This window comes from Schistosoma mansoni, assembly GCF_000237925.1.
Source record: "Schistosoma mansoni, WGS project CABG00000000 data, supercontig 0097, strain Puerto Rico, whole genome shotgun sequence".
Taxonomy (NCBI): domain Eukaryota; kingdom Metazoa; phylum Platyhelminthes; class Trematoda; order Strigeidida; family Schistosomatidae; genus Schistosoma; species Schistosoma mansoni.
This window is the reverse complement of record NW_017386031.1, coordinates 1,009,284-1,028,240: the sequence shown is the minus strand read 5'-3', so window position 1 is coordinate 1,028,240 and position 18,957 is coordinate 1,009,284. Positions and strand designations below refer to the sequence as shown.

The following is an 18,957-nucleotide window of genomic DNA, read 5'->3' as shown; positions in this document are numbered from 1 at the left end:
TCTACTCATTCATGCACACAAACGAAGGCTAGTAGACGGAAACACTAATTTATTTGTTTGCGTAACTACTTTTTCTGGTTGCAAATTATCTCCAGTCACAATTAGGCACACAAAAGACCCATTCTATCAACCATTACTTGATAAGTACTTTGGGATATGCAAACCACAACCGAAGTTACCGTGTGTAACCAATAATTTTACACATCACATCACGACTGCAGGACCACCTGTATTCTCAAAAGCACGCCGACTGGCTCCCGAAAAGCTGGGGTCGGCTGAAAACGAATTTGACCACATGATAGAGTCAAGAATATTTCGACCGTCAAATAGCCCATGGGCATCTCCTTTGCACATGGTCCCTAAAAAGGACAGCAACGATTAGCGTCCAACTGGTGATTACCAGCGTTTGAATGCAAAAACCATTCCCGATCGTTACCCGTTGCCTCACATTCACGATATGACAGCTACCGTGAAAGGTACAACTGTCTTTTCGAAAATCGACTTGGTTAAAGCATATAATCAAATCCCTATGACTACTGATGACATTCCAAAATACGCTAACATCACTCCCTTCGGACTATTTGAATTTTTGCGAATGTCTTTCGGCCTAAGAAATGTTGCCCAAACCTTTCACAGGTTCATCGATGACGTTTTACGTGGTCTCAACTTAGTACACGTGTATGTTCGTGACTGTCTGATAGCAAGTCCGGACAGAGAATTCCATCTCCAACATCTGGACATTGTGTTCGAACGATTGCAAATGCATGGTATCACTGTAAACATTCAGAAATGCCGAATCGGAACCGACCCTTTAAACTTTATAGGACATACTATTGATGCTCAAGGCATCCGACCTCTTAGAAGCAGAGTGGCGGCCATCCTGGATTACCCAGAACCGACCAACATTAAGTAGTTGCGCACATTTAACGATCTTGTAAGTTTTTATAGACGGTTTATACCAAAATGCGCGTCCCTTATGAAACCACTGGCCGACCAACTTCATGGGAATGCGAAATCCATCAATTTGGACTACACCACACGAAAGGCACTCTCCACAACTAAGAAATTTATTGCAAAGGCAACCATGCTGGCACATCAGGACACTCAAGAGCCTATTGGTATCGCAGTAGACGCATCCGACTCAGCGATCGGAAGATTCTTACAACAATGGGTTAACCACTCCTGTCAACCTTTATCATTTTTCTCGAGACGGTTGCTAGACACTGAATGGAGGTACGGCACTTTCGGTAGGGAACTCTTATCTATGTATTGTGCTATGCGACATTGCAACACTTCATCGAAGGCAGAGAATTCACCCTTTTTACCGATCATAAACCTCTTACTTTCTCTTTAAACACATCTTCAGACAAAGTACTTACCTCGAGAGTCTCGACAACTGGACTACATTTCGCAGTTTACTTCAGATATGCAACACATTTCTGGAGCAAATAATGTAGTTGCATACACCTTGTCTCGTATAAGTTCCTTGAACAGTTTCCAAGTAATCAAACTTCTTGAACTCGCCCAGCATCCAAAAAAATACACTGAGCTTCAGCACGAGTTATCCTCAACAACTCTAAAACTGTGCATCGAACAGATGGAAACAGGTGAGAAAACCTTACTCATCTACAGGTAGAGATCGGCCAATCGTGCCGTAACATTATCGACGCAACATCTTCAATACGTTGCACAACCCTTCTCGTAAAGGTGTGCATGCATCCACCAAGCTTATAGCAGAACGGTTTTACTGGCCTGGTATGAATTAAGACGTAAGCTGCCAAAAATCTAAGGTGATTAGACACAACATCTCCTGCGATCAGTCACTCCTCGATATATTGATAACCTATCAACTATATCTTCTAACCTCCTCGCTTCTGAATTTTGATTTCACTGGATGGGCGCGATTCAATTATAGGTGTTACTGGTAAAGTGTTGTCAAGCAACAATACCTGTGGTATCTTCACCAGACTATATAGCCAATGAATAGTCTCAGAAAACTTGTACAGTCGAACTTATAACTCTAACTAACCAAATAGTTGACGGACACAAAGTTGTTACCAATCGAAGGGAAACAAGGAATTTAATTCTGTTTGAAGGTTGTTGAGTACCATTGTTAAATATGTGCAGATAACCAGACATGATGAACCAGCTTGGTTGCAACAAGGACATAGGGTTTTGTGAGACCGAAAACATGACAGTGGATCTAAAGAGCATACAATAGCAAAATTACAAAAACCACTAAAACCGTAAAAGAAAGAAAGACTTATAAAACGTCACCGCCGAAACAATGATCGTAAGATCCATTTTGCAGGTTTTGTGTGTGAAGATCCCTCCATGCATTGATTCGCAAATTTCTCTTATTAGCTTCTTCAGTTGTACATTTTGTTAGTCTTTGTGATCAGGTTTGAGGCAGTAATATTTAATTTATTATAGTTTTCTCAGTTTTCTTTCGCCTTCACTGAATTTTCATGTTTCTTCTAGAACGGTATTTATGTCGTTTTAGTTTTTACTTAATTTTGGTGGCAGCCATACTGACTGTTCCTCCTTTGTGTTTCTTGGGTTGACTGGGATTGTGCATTTTCATTGTGAATTGTAGCACTTCTCCAGAATTGGAAACACTTTGTGTTATAAAACAACAAAATATTATCTTTGTTACAACGTGTGGGTGCGCACGAGCCCTTTTAATATATGAACCTGCTGATACCCGCCAATAAGAGAAGAGCGAATTATCGATCAGAGCAATGATACACAAAAACCGTACGAGCAGTCTAGAGTGCGTATCAGCCCTGGTATTTGCCTAGCCCAGCCAACCAAGTCCAGAACACTAATCTCAGCCTCTCAGATATGAATCATTATTCTCAAACATACTGGGTTTATATACCAACCAAGCAGACCACATCGTACCATAAAATAGAAAATAACATTTGTACAATATTCAGCCAAATGTGGTTGTGAATAGAGGGACCATTAATTATAGACTGGGGATAACACAAGAATAGTAAATCGTATAGCAATATTTCATACGTCAAAATAAAGCTTATGATAAGTGGAACACGAATATGAATAGTTTAGTTACTTAACAATTATACAATAGGAAATATACATATTACACTGATCCATAAATAGTCCTCAAAAGTTACCATTCATAATTCTCTTCGGGATACAACAATCTTTTAAACGGATTTTTACGTAATCTATTCAGAAAGGATATAATAACACTTATTTTTTGGTGCGCTCGGTAATTTTCCTACATTCCTTATCAACTTGCCTATTTATTGTAATTTAGATCGATTATTGAGGGAACATTTGTTGGTTGAATAACTGAGCGGTATTATTCGTTTAAGTAATAATGTACATTTGTATTTATACTGAAATTCAGAACCGTTATTTACCCTTAGTTTGGCTCTTACAATGATATACACGACATCTGAGAATTGAGAGAAAAATGGAAGTATTTATAAATTACTGGGGTTGAGATTGAATGGAGTAGCGGCTTAGCTTACAAGATTTTTCGTGAAGTCGCACCATGAGATATTTATGTAGATTGATGCATATAACTGTCACATAAACTTTGAGCTTTGCATCAGCCTACATGAAAAAATTTTCCAATTTGTCATGAAGAGTCATCATATGATTGTGAATCTGAATAAGTGTTTACTATGTTTCAAGTATATTGAGCTCCTTAAAGGAGCACGAGACTGGGTAACGACAGTAGTAGTTCATCATTGGTAGAGAACAACCGTGGTAGAAACTCCGCCTGTAGCTCTTCTAGAGTTACTGCCGGTCCCAAGCCCGAGTAAAGGAGGAGGGTTGAGCCTGGAGTTGCACCTTCTAACAACCAGAGCAACACTCTTTATAGGTACATGGAACGTCCGGACAATGTGGGAGACAGGAAAGACCAGCCAAATAGCAATGGAAATTAGGAGATCCAACTTGGCAGTACTCGGAATCAGCGAAACCCATTGGACACAAACTGGACAACAAAGGCTAGATACAGGAGAGATGCTTCCGTACTCCGGTCACGAAGGGGAGTTGCTCTAATGCTGTCCAGAGAAGCAGAAAATGCACTTGTAGGATGAGAATCTCATGGACCCAGGATAATCAAAGCATCTTTCAGAACAAAGAAAGAGGGAGCCACAATGAATGTTATCCAATGTTATGCACCCACCAATGATAGCAAAGACGACGATAAAGATCAGTTCTATGAAAGGCTTCAATCAATTATAGAGAAGTGCTCACGAAAGGACCTCACCATCCTGATGGGAGATCTAAATGCTAAAGTCGGAGTGGACAATACAGGATATGAAGATATAATGGGACGACATGGACTAGGAGAGAGAAATGAAAATGGGGAGAGACTTGCAAATCTATGCGCATCCAACAAATGGGTTATAGGCGACACAATATTCCCACACAAGCGCATACACAAAGCTACATGGATCTCACCGGACCACACCACAGAGAACCAGATAGATCACATCTGTATCAACAAAAAATTCCGAAGGTCAGCACTACAAAGGTTCAGTACAGCCTTCCTTCGAGATATTGATAAGCTACACGAATTCAAGATAACTCTCAACAACAGGTTCCAAGTTCTACAGGACCTACTGAATGAACAAGAAACTACTTTGGAGGACAACTGGAAAGGGATAAAAGAAGCACTAACTTCAACGTGTCAGGAGGTTCCCGGTCCTAAGAAGCATCATCATGAGGAATGGATCTCTATGGGAACCCTGGACAAAATTAAAGAAAGGAAGAACAAGAAACTAGCAATTAACAACAGCCGAACACGAGCAGAGAAAGTCAAAACACAAGCAGACTACGCAGAAGCATACAAGGAAGTGAAGAAAAGCCGACAAGTAGAAATATATGGGAGAACTAGCAACGACGGCGGAAAAAGCTGCAAGAGAAGGGAATATGAGACAACTATATGATACAACGAAGAAATTGGCAGGGAGATACAGTAAACAAGAAAGACCAGTCAAGGACAAAGAAGGAAAGACAATCACTGAGATTCAAGGACAGAGGAAAAGATGGGCAGAATATTTCGAGGAACTGCTGAACGGACCAGCCCCACTGAATCCATCGGACATCGAAGCAGCACACACCGACCTTCCAATAGATGTCACTCCACCAACGATCGAAGAAGTCAAGATGGCCATCAGACAAATCAAAAGTGGGAAGGCGGCAGGACCTGATAATATACCAGTAGAAGCACTGAAGTCAGACATTGAAATAACTGCAAATATGCTTCACCTTCTATTCAACAAGATTTGGGAAGAGGAACAAGTGCCAATGGACTGGAAAGAAGGATATCTCATCAAGATACCAAAGAAAGGAGATCTGAGTCAATGTGAGAACTACAGAGGCATCAGTTTGTTATCAGTACCAGGAAAACTTTTCAACAGAGTGCTGCTGAATCGGATGAAAGACGCAGTAGACGCCGAACTTAGGGATCATCAGGCTGGATTCCGTAAGGATCGGTCGTGCACAGACCAGATTGCGACACTACGGATCATCGTTGAACAATCAGTTGAGTGGAACTCATCACTATACGTCAACTCCATTGACTATGAGAAGGCGTTTGACAGCGTGGACAGGAGAACATTATGGAAACGTCTTCGACACTATGAAGTTCCTCAGAAGATTAACAACATTATCCAAAACTCATACGATGGACTTCAGTGCAGAGTTGTGCATGAAGGACAGCTAACAGATGCATTTCCAGTAGGGACCGGAGTCAGACAAGGCTGTCTACTCTCCCCATTCCTCTTTTTACTGGTGTTTGACTGGATTATGAAGACTTCGACATCTGATGGACTTCTCGGAATCAACTAGGCGATTTGGACTTCGCAGATGACCTAGCCTTCCTCTCCCATACACACGAACAAATACAGACGAAGACAACAAATGTAGCAGCAGTTTCTGCATCATCAGGTCTCAAAATACACAAAGAAAAAAGCGAGATTATCAAATACAACACAGAGAACACCAACACAATCACACTTGATGGCGAAACTCTGGAAGAGGTGGAAAGATTCACGTACCTGGGGAGCATCGTCGATAAACAAGGAGGATCGGATGCAGATGTAAAGGCGAGGATTGGCAAAGCAAGGGCAGCATTTCTACAACTGAAGAACATATGGAACTCAAAACAACTGTTAACTAATTTCAAAGTCAGAATCTTCATTACGAACGTCAAGACAGTCCTACTGTATGAAGCTGAAACGTGGAGAACTACTAAATCCATCGTGAAGAAGGCACAAGTATTTATAAACAGTTGTTTACGCAAGATACTCAACATTCATTGATCGGATAACATCAGCAACAGCAACCAGCTTCCAGCTGAATCGGAAATTAGGAAAAGATGTTGGAAGTGGATCGGACGTACATTAAGGAAATCACTAATGTGCATTACAAGGCAATACCTAACTTGGGATCCGGAAGGGAAGCGGAAAAGAGGGAGGCCAAAGAACACATAACGCCGGGAAATAGAAGCCGATATGAAAAGAATGAATGGCAACTGGAAAGAACTGGAAAGGAAGACTCAGAATAGAGTTGGATGGCGAATGCTGGTGAGCGGCCTATGCCCCTTGACGGGGGGTAACAGGCGTACGTAGGTAAATAAGACCATGGTAGAGCTCATGTATTCTCAAACTATATCAGCAACGTATATTTGTATAGATATCCTTCCATTCAGTTCATACAAGTATCCCTTTAGAAACACTATATCCTGTGTCCATTAACGAACTCGACGCCTTTGATCTGCCTAATAAGCTTGATGTGGGCAAATCTATGGGACCTGATGAAATGCTTTCTAGATTATTAAGTGAATAAGCAAATTTTGTCGCAAATCCCTTAAGCATAAGTTTTAATCTATTCGCAACCAAAGGTTGATTACCAAGAAACTGAAAGAATGCCATAGTAAGTTCTATCTTTGGAAAAATAACGAGACAAAAACATGAAAGCTGTCGACCTGTGTGCTTTACCAGCGTGGTTGATGAAATTTAAGAAAAGATCATTGAGAAGGAGCTGTTTAAGTATCATGACAAAGACAGGATTCTTTCTGAAAAGCAACATGGCTTTAGAACAGGTAATTGATGCCCCACTGACTTATTAGTAGACCGTAAATGTTAGTGCCATCTTAAATTCCAAAATTTACCCGTAGAAATAACCTACACTGACTTCAGCGAGGTTTTTGACAAAGTTCTTCACAACCAACTGTTATATAGGTAATATCGGGATTGGAGGCAATTTATTAGTGTGGATAAAGGACTTCTTAGTTTGGCGTCAACAAAGAGTATGGGTGAACTCAATGTTGTTTAGCTGGAGAATTGCTTATCAGAATGCCTCAGGGTATAGTTTGGGGTCAGTGTTGCCTCTCCTGTACGTAAACGACCCTACTAGTCTCCAATCATCATCGGCTTTGTTACACACTGATGATGTCAAGATATGAAGAACGATACAAAGTGAAGTTGATAGTTTTGAGCTACTAAAGGACCTGGAGAAATCATCTGACTGCTCTAAAATTTGGCAGTTACCGATAAAAGCTTCCAAGTGCATTGTGATGTATATTGGTCACCATGGAACAGTTGCATACACGGTAAATAACTGTGATCTATCTGTTGTTCAGACATACAATGATTTAGCAGCCATCATTAGTCGAGACTCAAAACCTACTGCACGCTGTCGTGCGATAGCTGCCAGACGTCTTAAAACCATATGATCAATAAGTTTGACTTAAGAATAGTGGATGAATTGACCTGTTTAGTATCTAGAATAAGGGTATATAGGCTTAACATAGTAACCGACACTGCATAGTATTATTGAGTCCTTAACAAGCAGCTACCGCCTACGCAAAAAGAGACAGTGAGTCATTAAAAAAGCTTCAGAGAACAGAAACTAAGCTCTGGTGTGATGCTCGACTAGCTAAGCTAAATCTATTTCTTTTGTCATATAGAAGAACAGAGACAACTTGATAACAGTTTTTAAATTAGCTATTGCTAAATTTGTAACCGATGTGCCCTCACTTGTATCCCAAAACAGAGAATCTACGAGAACACCATTGAAAAGTTTGTGAACCTAGAACAAATTACCTGTCAACTGACTATCAACTTTCTCATTTAATCATCGACGAATGGAATTCATTACCTCAGTACGTGATTGAATGTCCATCCGTCGGCTCAATAAAAAAATTAGGATAGACAGAGAGACCACCATTATTAGGACTAGCACATTCCACCCAGCCTTCTGTCCTTTCCAAAGTGAAACTGAAACTGACCTCTGTGCTATTTTGAAATCATTTGAAGGCTGAAGAAGTAGGTGCTGAATTTAAGTTCAAGGTTCGTGACGAGTTTGAAATCCCATATTTTGTCGGTAAGTTGTCGATTTATTTTAATATCATATTATTTCTTATTGGTATCTATCTCTATTATCACAACATGTAGGCGTAACCTATACACTAAGTTGGACGTTGGCTCACTTTTTCCCATGCTCTATTCTTCTCGAGCTTTTCTCACTGGTCCTCGCTCTTCCCCAATACTTCAAGCACCTGGTTAGACACAAAGAGCTACATGTTAGCACTTTGATTTCGAGCAGTTTTTATTCAGGGCTGAGTTACTGGGGAAATATTCCACCTTCTAAACGAATCTGCAAATGGCCTTCCTTCGATCCATATAGTCTTTAAAGAAAAGTCCTGTTTCTTTTGCATGCCGTCATAGATAAATTTAACTGAAACGTATCTCGGAAAAATGTTTGAGTGACTAAGGATGATTTTTACAAATCCATATTCTAATGCTTTAAAAAAATGTTAGAGAAGAACAACCGGTGAGGTCATAACTTATGAACGTTCTCAAGGTCACTGGCAGCAATCAAAGGTCGTCTACAAATTATAGTCTCACTACGTCAGCTATAGTGCCTAAATGCTATTTGGTCAAGGCCTATTCAAGCTGAAATGAAACGCCATACAAACTAGGTAAAGGATAATTATGGAATTCGGTCGCATAACACGATAAGTTTGAAAATGAGATTTAATTAAAGAACGAGATGGCAAAAACGTGTAGATCTGTTTGGATCGAAAGCTTAACAAGGTGGCTAAGACTGATTTATAGTATTAAAAGAGCGAACGAAATACATACGTAAAATCAAACTTCATAAATGACAATGCTGCTCTCGATAGGTTTCTGTTCATCTTGTACATGGCGATAAACCAATATCTATTGAGTCGGTCTCGTATGCAATCACCGGTACCGTTCATTAACCGTGCTGTCCAGTGTTCATTTATCTTCATAGACAAAGTTCCCATCGAGTGACTAGTATACTTCTGTTTAAAGAAATAATATGAATTGATAAATACAGGTTAAAGAGGTTAATTGCGAGCCATACACGAAAGAATATCGGCTCATCCTACTCACGAATTCTAGAATTCGGACAAAACATTTTACGAGGATCTCTTTTATCACAAGACTTGTCAACCAAACATATTAAAATTATTATTCTTAAACCACTGAAGTTCGACATGAATTTCCAACTGACCTTAGAACGTTTATATTTATATCTTAAAATTCATCATTACTCGTTCTACATTTTTACAGTTGCCTTTCGAATTACCAGCAGATGTATGGATAAAACAAAGCGAAAAACTTTTATGTTTATCCCTTCTGAATTAACTGAACTCACTCTACTGAGAAATCAAAAATCAAAATTTTCAAATACCACCGATTTTTACTCACTCGGTTATAAAATACCTGAAATATATGGCAGTCAATCAAACAACATTGAAGTTGTACTTATTTTGGGCTTTTACGATTCATTCTCTAAGAAAAATGAAGTATGTCCTTATTGTTGTAAGTCGCTTTCTTTTAATTTATGAGATTATGTGGAGATGGATTTTATTTATGGGTAATATTCACTACTAATCGGTCTCATTTGGGGTACCACTGAAAAGTTGGATACTATCTCAGCTATCCTGATAGTTGAGTGTTCGGGATGAGACATCAAGGTCCTGGGCGTGACCTATGGTGTGGTTGCGATTTCATACTTCTGGAGAGCCTCGTCTTAATAACTATTTCTGTTTAGCTTGTGTGTAGTATCATTATTTTATTCATTTATTTAAACACATAAATATTAGTGCAAAGGGGCACCAGATACATATGCGCCACACAAATCTCATTTGATTTGTGTGAGGGCTGTGATACTGCCCGGGTGCCCAAACCGAAGCAGGTGTAGTATCATTAGTTCTCTCACATAGAGTGTCCCTCACATTCAAGTACTTAATGGATTAATTAATCCATTTTTTTGAAGGAAAACATCTATCATATTCTTTCTCCTTTTCAACGGTATCCCGATCGAGATTGTTTGACGAATATAATATACAAGTTAATATATAAGTTATACAAGTTTATCTATTGATTTTTTAAAATCTACCTTCCATAGGTCTTTCGATGGAACTAGTTAACTTGACTTAAAAGCGTTAAAGTATATACTAAGTGGATAGTTTTCTAGGACCTTAGTAAACTGGATAATAATTTTGTATTAGTTTTGAAGTTCTCCAGTCCCATTGTGTTTTCAAGTCATTAACTTTTTAAGTTTAGCCACAACTTTCCTTGGAGTGCAATAATAACTGGTGTAAGAGAAAACTGGAAAACTAGTTGTAATCAGAATAGTACACGACATTAGTCAGTGAGGTGATTAATTATTAGATTAATGCATTCCGGAAGTATTCACAACTTTGTTGGGGTTTGTGAGACAATCACGACTCATGTTTACAGACCTTATTTAATGTGATTCAGAATCGATTGTAGCTGCAACGATATATTCAATCTTCACATTTTTCTTAAAATTTATATGAATATGAGTACTTAAACTTCTGTATTTTAAAGGCATGCTTCTTGTTTAGTTACTATCATCCATCCTAATATTATTTTTATCTTTGATTTTTGTCTGAACATATCCCTTTTCTCACTGTAATGATATGAAATATGGAAACTCCTCTTGATCCTTGCTCATGTCAAATCTTTTCGAAATTAAGCTCTCCTCATGATTTTTCTTGGTGTTGTTTCGTATGTTCATTCACTGTCCCTATTTATGACTGAAATAACATTATTGACATAAAATTTGAGATAACATTTTAAAGCTGACGAAAATTTACGTTTTTTTTAAAATTTCTTACTCAACATTGCTTATATGATCCAACTCATATCTATTGAAATATCCCTGTTTTTTTGTATTATAAGCAGTGGAATCCAGGACGCGCATTTTGTCCCATTTGGGACTCGTCAGATGGATGTACCTGCATCCTAAAGTTGATGTTTACTCCGAGACAGTCATAAACATCAATAGGAAGATTCAAACAAACAATACAAAATGTATTTGTTGTATTTCAAGAAGTTAGCCACATGAACTTTTCTTAAACATGGCTTTTGCTGACTAATTTGATTAGTGTATTACAGATACAGTTGATCACCAGAAAACTTTATGCTTTTTATTAGTCACTACGTGTCTACAATCACATATCGTCTATCTAGGCAGTTCAAAATACTAAAAATACTTTATTATTCTGTTATAATTGAAATTAATCAGATTTGGATCAATAGTCAGTATCATATTTTTAGTTAAGCGACGTAAGTCATTGAAGTCAGTTTCAACCATGATTGGTTAGTCCTAATAGGATAGATTTGAAACAGTGGCTGTTATTCCTTAATAAATGTTTGTAATTCAACGAAATTCTCTTACCTTTCTCTGGTTTAGGTGTGAAAATCCAATCTGATGAAAATCTACATGTTTGTGCTCAAAGTCTTAAAAAGTATAAATTTGATCGGTAAGTTAACACTTTAATTTCTAAGAGGCTTTTTAAATAATAAAAAAACTTGGTTGCTATCACTACAGGGAATAATTATCATTTGTCCTCATTTGAACGTACTTTTGTATCAGTCAACCTTTATAGTTATTTTCCACCACATATGTAAAATAATGCATAGTAAGACATTGGAATGTAATTTGAGATGCATGAATTCTGATGCAATTACATTTACAGAGTAAGATAACCAAAGAAATATTGCCAACTGCAGTATGTGCTTTGCACCTTTGAAGTGCGAAATGCCTTTACAAGACTGGCAGGTCCCCTGATCCTGCACTCACCCTGAGTAGTGAGCAGATAAAAGTAGTCCAGAGTTTCGTGTATCTGGGTAGCTGCATAAGTGCTGGTGGCGGCGTGAGTGATGAGGTAAGTTCACGTACAGTGAAAGCCAGACACGCTTATACCAATCTGAGTCATCTTTGGCACCTTTGTGATGTTAGTCCTAGTGTAGAAGGTCGGACCTATTATGCGTCGATGAGAGCAGTTTTGCTCCATGATTGTGAAACCTGACCTCTCCGAGTTGAAGATGTTAGACTACTCTCTGTGTTTGATAATCGTTCTCTCCGAAGGATTGCTAACGTCTAGTGGCAACACCATGTTAGTGACACATAAGTTCGGCAACGCGTGTTCGGACACATAGATGATGATTCAATTAGTGTCACTGACTTAGGTGACTTGGACATGTCGTCCCAGTGAATCCCACATTGTCCGATATTTGCTGACTCCAAAACTGGTTGGGAAAAGCGGAGAGGTGGTCAGTGTATGATATGGTGTCGTGGTATGAAAAAAGGCTGTACAGGACTGGTATCTGTTGGTTCTCTACGGCTCCATGGTTAGAGTCCAAAAGATAGCGCAACACCGGTTTGAGATATTATCAGACATATCTTAGAATAGGAGCCAGTGGCAGTTCTGTCTTTTTACTTCATAAAAGTGAGAGTGACTTCTTTAAGTGAAAGAATTCTCTCTGGTTGTATTTATCCTACTACTTCCGTTATTTTTCTTACTCTACCTCTTCACAACCTCATTTTTATTGTGTTGCACATATATATTTTGGTGTCTCCTTTGTCCCAAAATTTGTGTTGAAGTAAATAGTAAATAAAATGGAAGGCATTGGTTGATATTGGTTCAGAATTGATCATAATGTTATAAATCTATATACCATTTACCTTCCTCCACTTACTGAGTTCCTATATTTTTTACATATATACTATTTTATTCTTTCTTCTTCACATTTAATCCTTTTCATTTTCATTGGTAATACAATTATTTCAGCTTATATACTATTCGACTGTTTTTGCCAGGCTATTTATTATTTATTTATTTAAACACAAATATTGATTCAAGGGGGTACCACATATGTATGCGCCGCACAAATCTCACTTGATTTGTGTGAAGGCTGTGATACTGCCCAGGTGGTTTCCTTATGGGGCCACACCCCGAGCATTTGACCTAAGGGTCTGATCCACAAATCAGTGGAGCATGGTGAGGAGATGCAGTCCCATGGTAGCCGGTGACCAACGATTGATTCATACGCCATTTGTTCCCTCAGGATCCTGGAGCCCATGTACACCATTAGTTTGGAATGAGGGTTTTCCAACTCCCGTAGGTGAACTCGCCGTGTCCACCAACCCGGTTAAAGCGCCGGACATTCGCTTTTCATCCTATCAATTTCGTAAACAACAGTAATGACACGAGAAGTCGGTGAATAGGACTTCCGTGTTAGAGGCTATATACGCTTGTCCATGTGAGAGCATTTGGAGAGGGAGAGCTAACTCTCCCCACTCTCAGCAATACCAGGGCATTTGGGGGTGCCAAGCTATTTGTTGAGGCGAATTAATTGTATCCCCTTGAGTTTTACAAAATTTACACAAGATCATTTTATTGATTAATAATAAATTCATTCTTATCCGTTTTTACGGTTTCCTTTTTTCTCTCATTATAGTTCATGCATTGAAACATATTATCCTTTGTTAACTAATGAATCATATATATGGATTAGTCTTGATATGAACAAATTACCATCATTATTGAAACATGGTATACTCATGAAATATTCTAGATTATTTTCTTCCCAGAAGAACACTTGTTGTTATGATAACCAACTATTTGAATCATCAAATAGATGGTTATATTCAATGATGAAATATGAAATTGGTCAATCATTATGTACACTTATTCTATGGTCTAATCAATTTACACCAGATTATACTATACCTTGTTATAATCAATGTAATTATGAAAAGAAGTAAGTACATTTCATATCCTTATGTATATATACATATAGTTGTTTCTACAAAATTCTAACTGAATCAGTCAAAATCGAACCCTGGACTATCGATCTCGCGCTTGACGTTCTCGTTAAAAGTCGTGACTAGTGGATTTCAACCATATTAGGTGCGAGATAGTTATCCATTGCAGGGAGTTGAAGAAAGTCTCGTAATATCATGTTTTGTTTTGAAATTAGACACCAATATCGTTGGATGCAAGCTCAGTGGTCTGGAGGTTAAGCGTTGGTGCCCAAGGCCGAAGGTTTTTAAATCGATTCCTGTCAGTGGAGTCGTGGGTTGGTAATACTTAAGAGTTTCACAGTATGATGAAATGGCTATGTAAAACTTCCAGGTTTTCAATAGGAGTTTAGCTAAGATCAGTTTGTTTCTGAAACTGAAAATTCTACCCTTGTCTTTAATCGACTATGGACATAACACTAAAATCGAAGGTGCCTTCTCAGTTATGTGTCAAGTTCCTAGTAATTTACCAGAACTCACAAGATTACTCTTACTTTATATTAGGGGAAGAAATTAGCATCAATTCAAATAAACTTACCTGATGTAAATGGAAAAGATTAATTCAACCCTGTTGTTTACCTTCCCCACAACTGGGTCGTTTCATTCTTAGTTCTAATTGTTCTCCTTCCTTCTTCGTTATGATTTGGCCTCCTCTGCAAGACATTTATCTGATTCTTAATTGTACATTCAACTTTCTTATTTCGCATGACATACTCATTAATTATGATCCTTAGTGTTATTATGATTATTTTTTCAACCACTACAACACAACAATTCCTATCTTTCACAGTTGAAATCATGAATCGATCTGAGTTAGACCACCATTGGAAATCTGTAAGCACTAGACGGCCATTTCGTTCTAGTATTGGACTCCTCGGCAGTGCGCATCCACGATTCTGCATACAGGAATTAAATCTAAGACTTCCAGTCTCGTGCGCAGACGCTTAACCTCTAGACCATTGAACTGGCATCTAACTGTGGTAATGTCTAACTACAATCAATCTATGATCTTGCGCAACCGTTCATCAATTACCTGCGGTGGATAACTGTTTCACACCCGACACGGATTGGACTCCATTGGTCATGGCTTCTTACTAGAACTCCTGTTTTTGTATCAGCATGTCTTGTTATACTATTTCGACCCATTGTTTAGAACTTAGCAGTCACCTTAACCCATATCATTTTTTCTTACCCTTCATTTATGACTTTCATATAACTAATGAAGCTATTTTTTTGTTAGTAATTTGTAGTATTTAAGACGCAGTCGACATGAAATTTGCCATTTTCAATCTGTAACAAGGATTAATTCAATCTAAATATTTTGTCTGTTGTTATACGGATTAATAACTGTAGAGCTTGGTGAAGTTATTGAAAACAGCTCTTTGCCCTAGTTTAAAGCAGAACTTACTGGCGATTAACGGAGACTCTTAAAATGATCGTCAGAAATTAAAGCCGCGTTAAACCAGATTGCAGGTGATATAAATGTATAGTTTTGTTTCCTAAAAAACTCAAAACAGATTAGAGTTAGAGTCCGAAATGTGGAGTCTTCTTTGGAATCGGTAATTAGAATTAGGAGTTGGTGTTTCAGGATTATGATCTACAGTCTACATTATGATTTAAGGTTGGGAATGCTTGTTAGAAGTTAGGAATAATGATCTGGAAGTGAGTTGAAGAGTGATGTGTCCCCCCGAAAGGATGAATCTTCATGCAGTTAGTGCTGTGTGCTTTGAAATATCAATAACTTTGAAGTTACCTTCAACAATGTGTAAATTATGGTCTCTATATTTTAGTTTCCATGTGTTTATCAGTTTTAAGCTTCTTAATCATTAAATGGCAATAGATTTTACGAATATCTTGCTTTGCTCCTAAGGTGAAGTACGCTGTGTGATTGTGCATTAAACAATAAATTGGTTTTCTCCATCTGAGTTTTCATTCACTATACTAATAAGATAAATGACATCTGTCATCGCTTTCTGAATTGTATTGTGTATAGAAGACGCTGACCAATATAACGTTTTAAAGTGACCAATCAAAATTCTAATTCTAATTTTGTCTATTCATCGTCTACCATTTCTTCTATGGTCTGTTGTTCCAAAATTGATTCACTATACGTTTGACCAGCACCGTCGATCTTGGGCCAACTCAAGCTCCTATCAGTCGAATATCCTCTCACCTTTCTCCATGCCCTTCCTTGAGTTCGAAAAGCCAATAACCAGTTTCTATCATTTTTATGATTCTAATAGACTTGGATTTACATACAAACATGCTGAAGCGCATTACGCCATAAATTAAAAAAATAAGAACAATGTATAAACTAGTGAAAAGTGTCTGTGAATAAGGCAAGCTGTGAATTGACAATTAAGTAGCTATAATAAGTAGTATAATAACAGTGAATGGATTAAACCGATATACTTGATGCTAATTACGATTTCTCGGTAAAACGAACGAAGATCAATGACACAGTGACACAATAGGCTATTCTAATCTGTTGTCTCAAATCCCGCTAACTAGAGTGAGAAGTCCAAGACGAAGTAGGGGAAAATATTTCCGTAAGCAGCCGAAGTACAAGCAATCACAATAGGAAGAAATCAAACGTATATATATATATATATATATATATATACATATATAGTATAAAGTTGTCCTTGAGAAGAAGCATTACAAAATAGCATACTAAAAAGATACAACGGACCAATAGCGTTTAAGATATTTCTAAGTGGGAAATACAACTCGAAGGTGAAAGGAGCGCTTTTGACGCGAAAGCAAGGAAATTCAAATTTTTAAAATAAAATTACAAAAATAAGTCATTTATCAAGTAAGTTCTGGGGATTTAACATCCCCAACATAAACTTAATAGATATACATCAAAATAATATATAATAATAACTTGATAACTGTCTCCAAATAGCTCCAGCTTCTACAATGTTTGTCCAGTTATTAAGAATGTTACTTTAAGATCAACCAACTGTTACGTATGCTCAACCACCGACTGCCCCGACGTGCAATGTTTTATGGAGTAGGAGTAGATTGGAAGAAAGCTAGGGGCGACCAGACCAAAACATGGCACAAATCCATGAAGTCACTGACAAGTGGACTGAGCCATGTTGGTAGGTGTAGGCTATCTGGTTGGAATCCGCGAGATGATAGCAACCGATGGTTAGAGACCTTGAATGAGATGGCTCAAAATCGTTTGTAATGGCGTAGGTGCATCCACTCTTTGTGTTCTCCCAAATTCTAATCCTCTGAATTCTTCATGTCCCTTTCCGTTTTCTCTTTCGAAATTTGTCTCACTGTATTATACTCCTTCAATAACATCTACAAACCCTAATCTTTCACATAATGCTTATATTCTTACTACTTCTACCACTATGGGATTTGAATAGACAACTGTATCTCTGTGTTAATGTGGTATGGCAACTTGAACTGATGTACGTACATACGAAGTTCTACATTGTGACTGACTGACTATCTTAGCTCTGATAATTAGTTCATTCAGCGCAATGTACATCTTTTTTTTTCTCTCTCCTTAGATCTGCCCGACAACATTCCCATTTCATTGAGATTATAAAACAGATTTTCACCAAGTTGTTTCACAAAACAATTGAAATGAGTTATACACTTTTACTCATTAAATACCAATATGATACATCAAAGAAATCATCTATATTCTGTACAAATTGTCTAAATAAGTTGTCCAGTACTACTACTAATACTAATACTACTTCTACTGATACTACTACTACTGATAATAGTAGTAACATCATTACCACCGATCATTCTTCTATGCTACATATTCACCATTCGAATATGTTATCATTGTCAACTTTTATACCAGATCCTAGTTTAATTCTATTTTGTGCTGTACAATTATTAATTTTAATGTTATGTTTCATGACAGTACCACATCGCCATCATCATCATCGTCATATGGTTAATCATTATAATTCTGACTGCTGTACACCTAATACGAATAAACTATCTCAATTGTTTTCATGTAGTCCTATTCAATCAAATTATAATACTGTTACTACTACTACCACTACTACTACTAATATGGTTATTAGTAGTTGGTTACCAAATGACTTAAATTGTAAAATTATTCCTACACTAGGCTTATTTTATTTAGATAAAAATGAAGAAAATTATACATTGACATTATCGTCCAAAAATTTAACATCATCATCACCTTGGATACTGTATAATTCTACAAAAGAGCTAGTAAATTATCTGTCACCATCAACTAACTACTGTCAAATGAATATACTGTATCGTTATATTGAAGTGAGTGTATTTTGAATAGAACAAGTATATGTTTTATTTCTATTGAATAACAGCGCACGAGACTGATAGGTCCTGGGTTTGAATCTTGCGAGGCGGGATCGTGGATGTGCACTGCTGAGGAGTCTCGCAATAGGACGAAACGGCCGTCCAGTGCTTCCAGGTTTTCCATGGTGGTCTAGCTTCAATCGACTCATGATCTCAACTGTATAAAAAAATTTCTAAAATCTCCACAAAACCCCCTTCTGATTGTGGAGATTGTTGAATTCCATTGGAATCACGAAGTGATCTAAATTAGACAACTATTTAAAAAAAGATAGAACAAATATTGATGCAGAATAATATGAATTCATTATATTTCGTGGTTCCTCATCAGCTGCTTACAACCAAATATGCATTAGAGTTTTATCATTGGGGTAATAAATAATGTGGAACAATTGATATAATTGAATGTAAAGGATTGGAATAACAAAAGTCATCGATGATAACTATATATATGGGCAAGGAAAGGTCAGAGGTTACTAGGTATTGAAATAA

The 18,957-nt window shown here is 37.6% G+C and overlaps 2 protein-coding genes across 2 annotated transcripts in view; both read left to right on the top strand.

Moving 5' to 3' along the window:
• Nucleotides 1-3,445: 3,445 nt before the first annotated feature.
• Smp_152450 (hypothetical protein) lies at nucleotides 3,446-14,106 on the top strand (the record flags this gene model as incomplete). Its single annotated transcript, XM_018790468.1, has 5 exons — nucleotides 3,446-3,451; nucleotides 8,310-8,376; nucleotides 9,594-9,845; nucleotides 11,749-11,818; nucleotides 13,800-14,106. The coding sequence occupies 5 exons, from the start codon at nucleotides 3,446-3,448 to the stop codon at nucleotides 14,104-14,106; spliced, it is 702 nt and encodes a 233-aa protein (XP_018646281.1).
• A 3,642-nt stretch (nucleotides 14,107-17,748) lies between these two features.
• The window catches only part of Smp_152460, a gene marked incomplete at both ends in the record, with an annotated part of 23,484 nt that continues 22,275 nt past the window's right edge, over nucleotides 17,749-18,957 (top strand). The window contains one exon of the mRNA XM_018790467.1: nucleotides 17,749-18,330. Within this exon, the coding sequence (XP_018646280.1) occupies nucleotides 17,749-18,330 (582 nt within the window). The remainder of the gene's footprint in view (nucleotides 18,331-18,957) is intronic.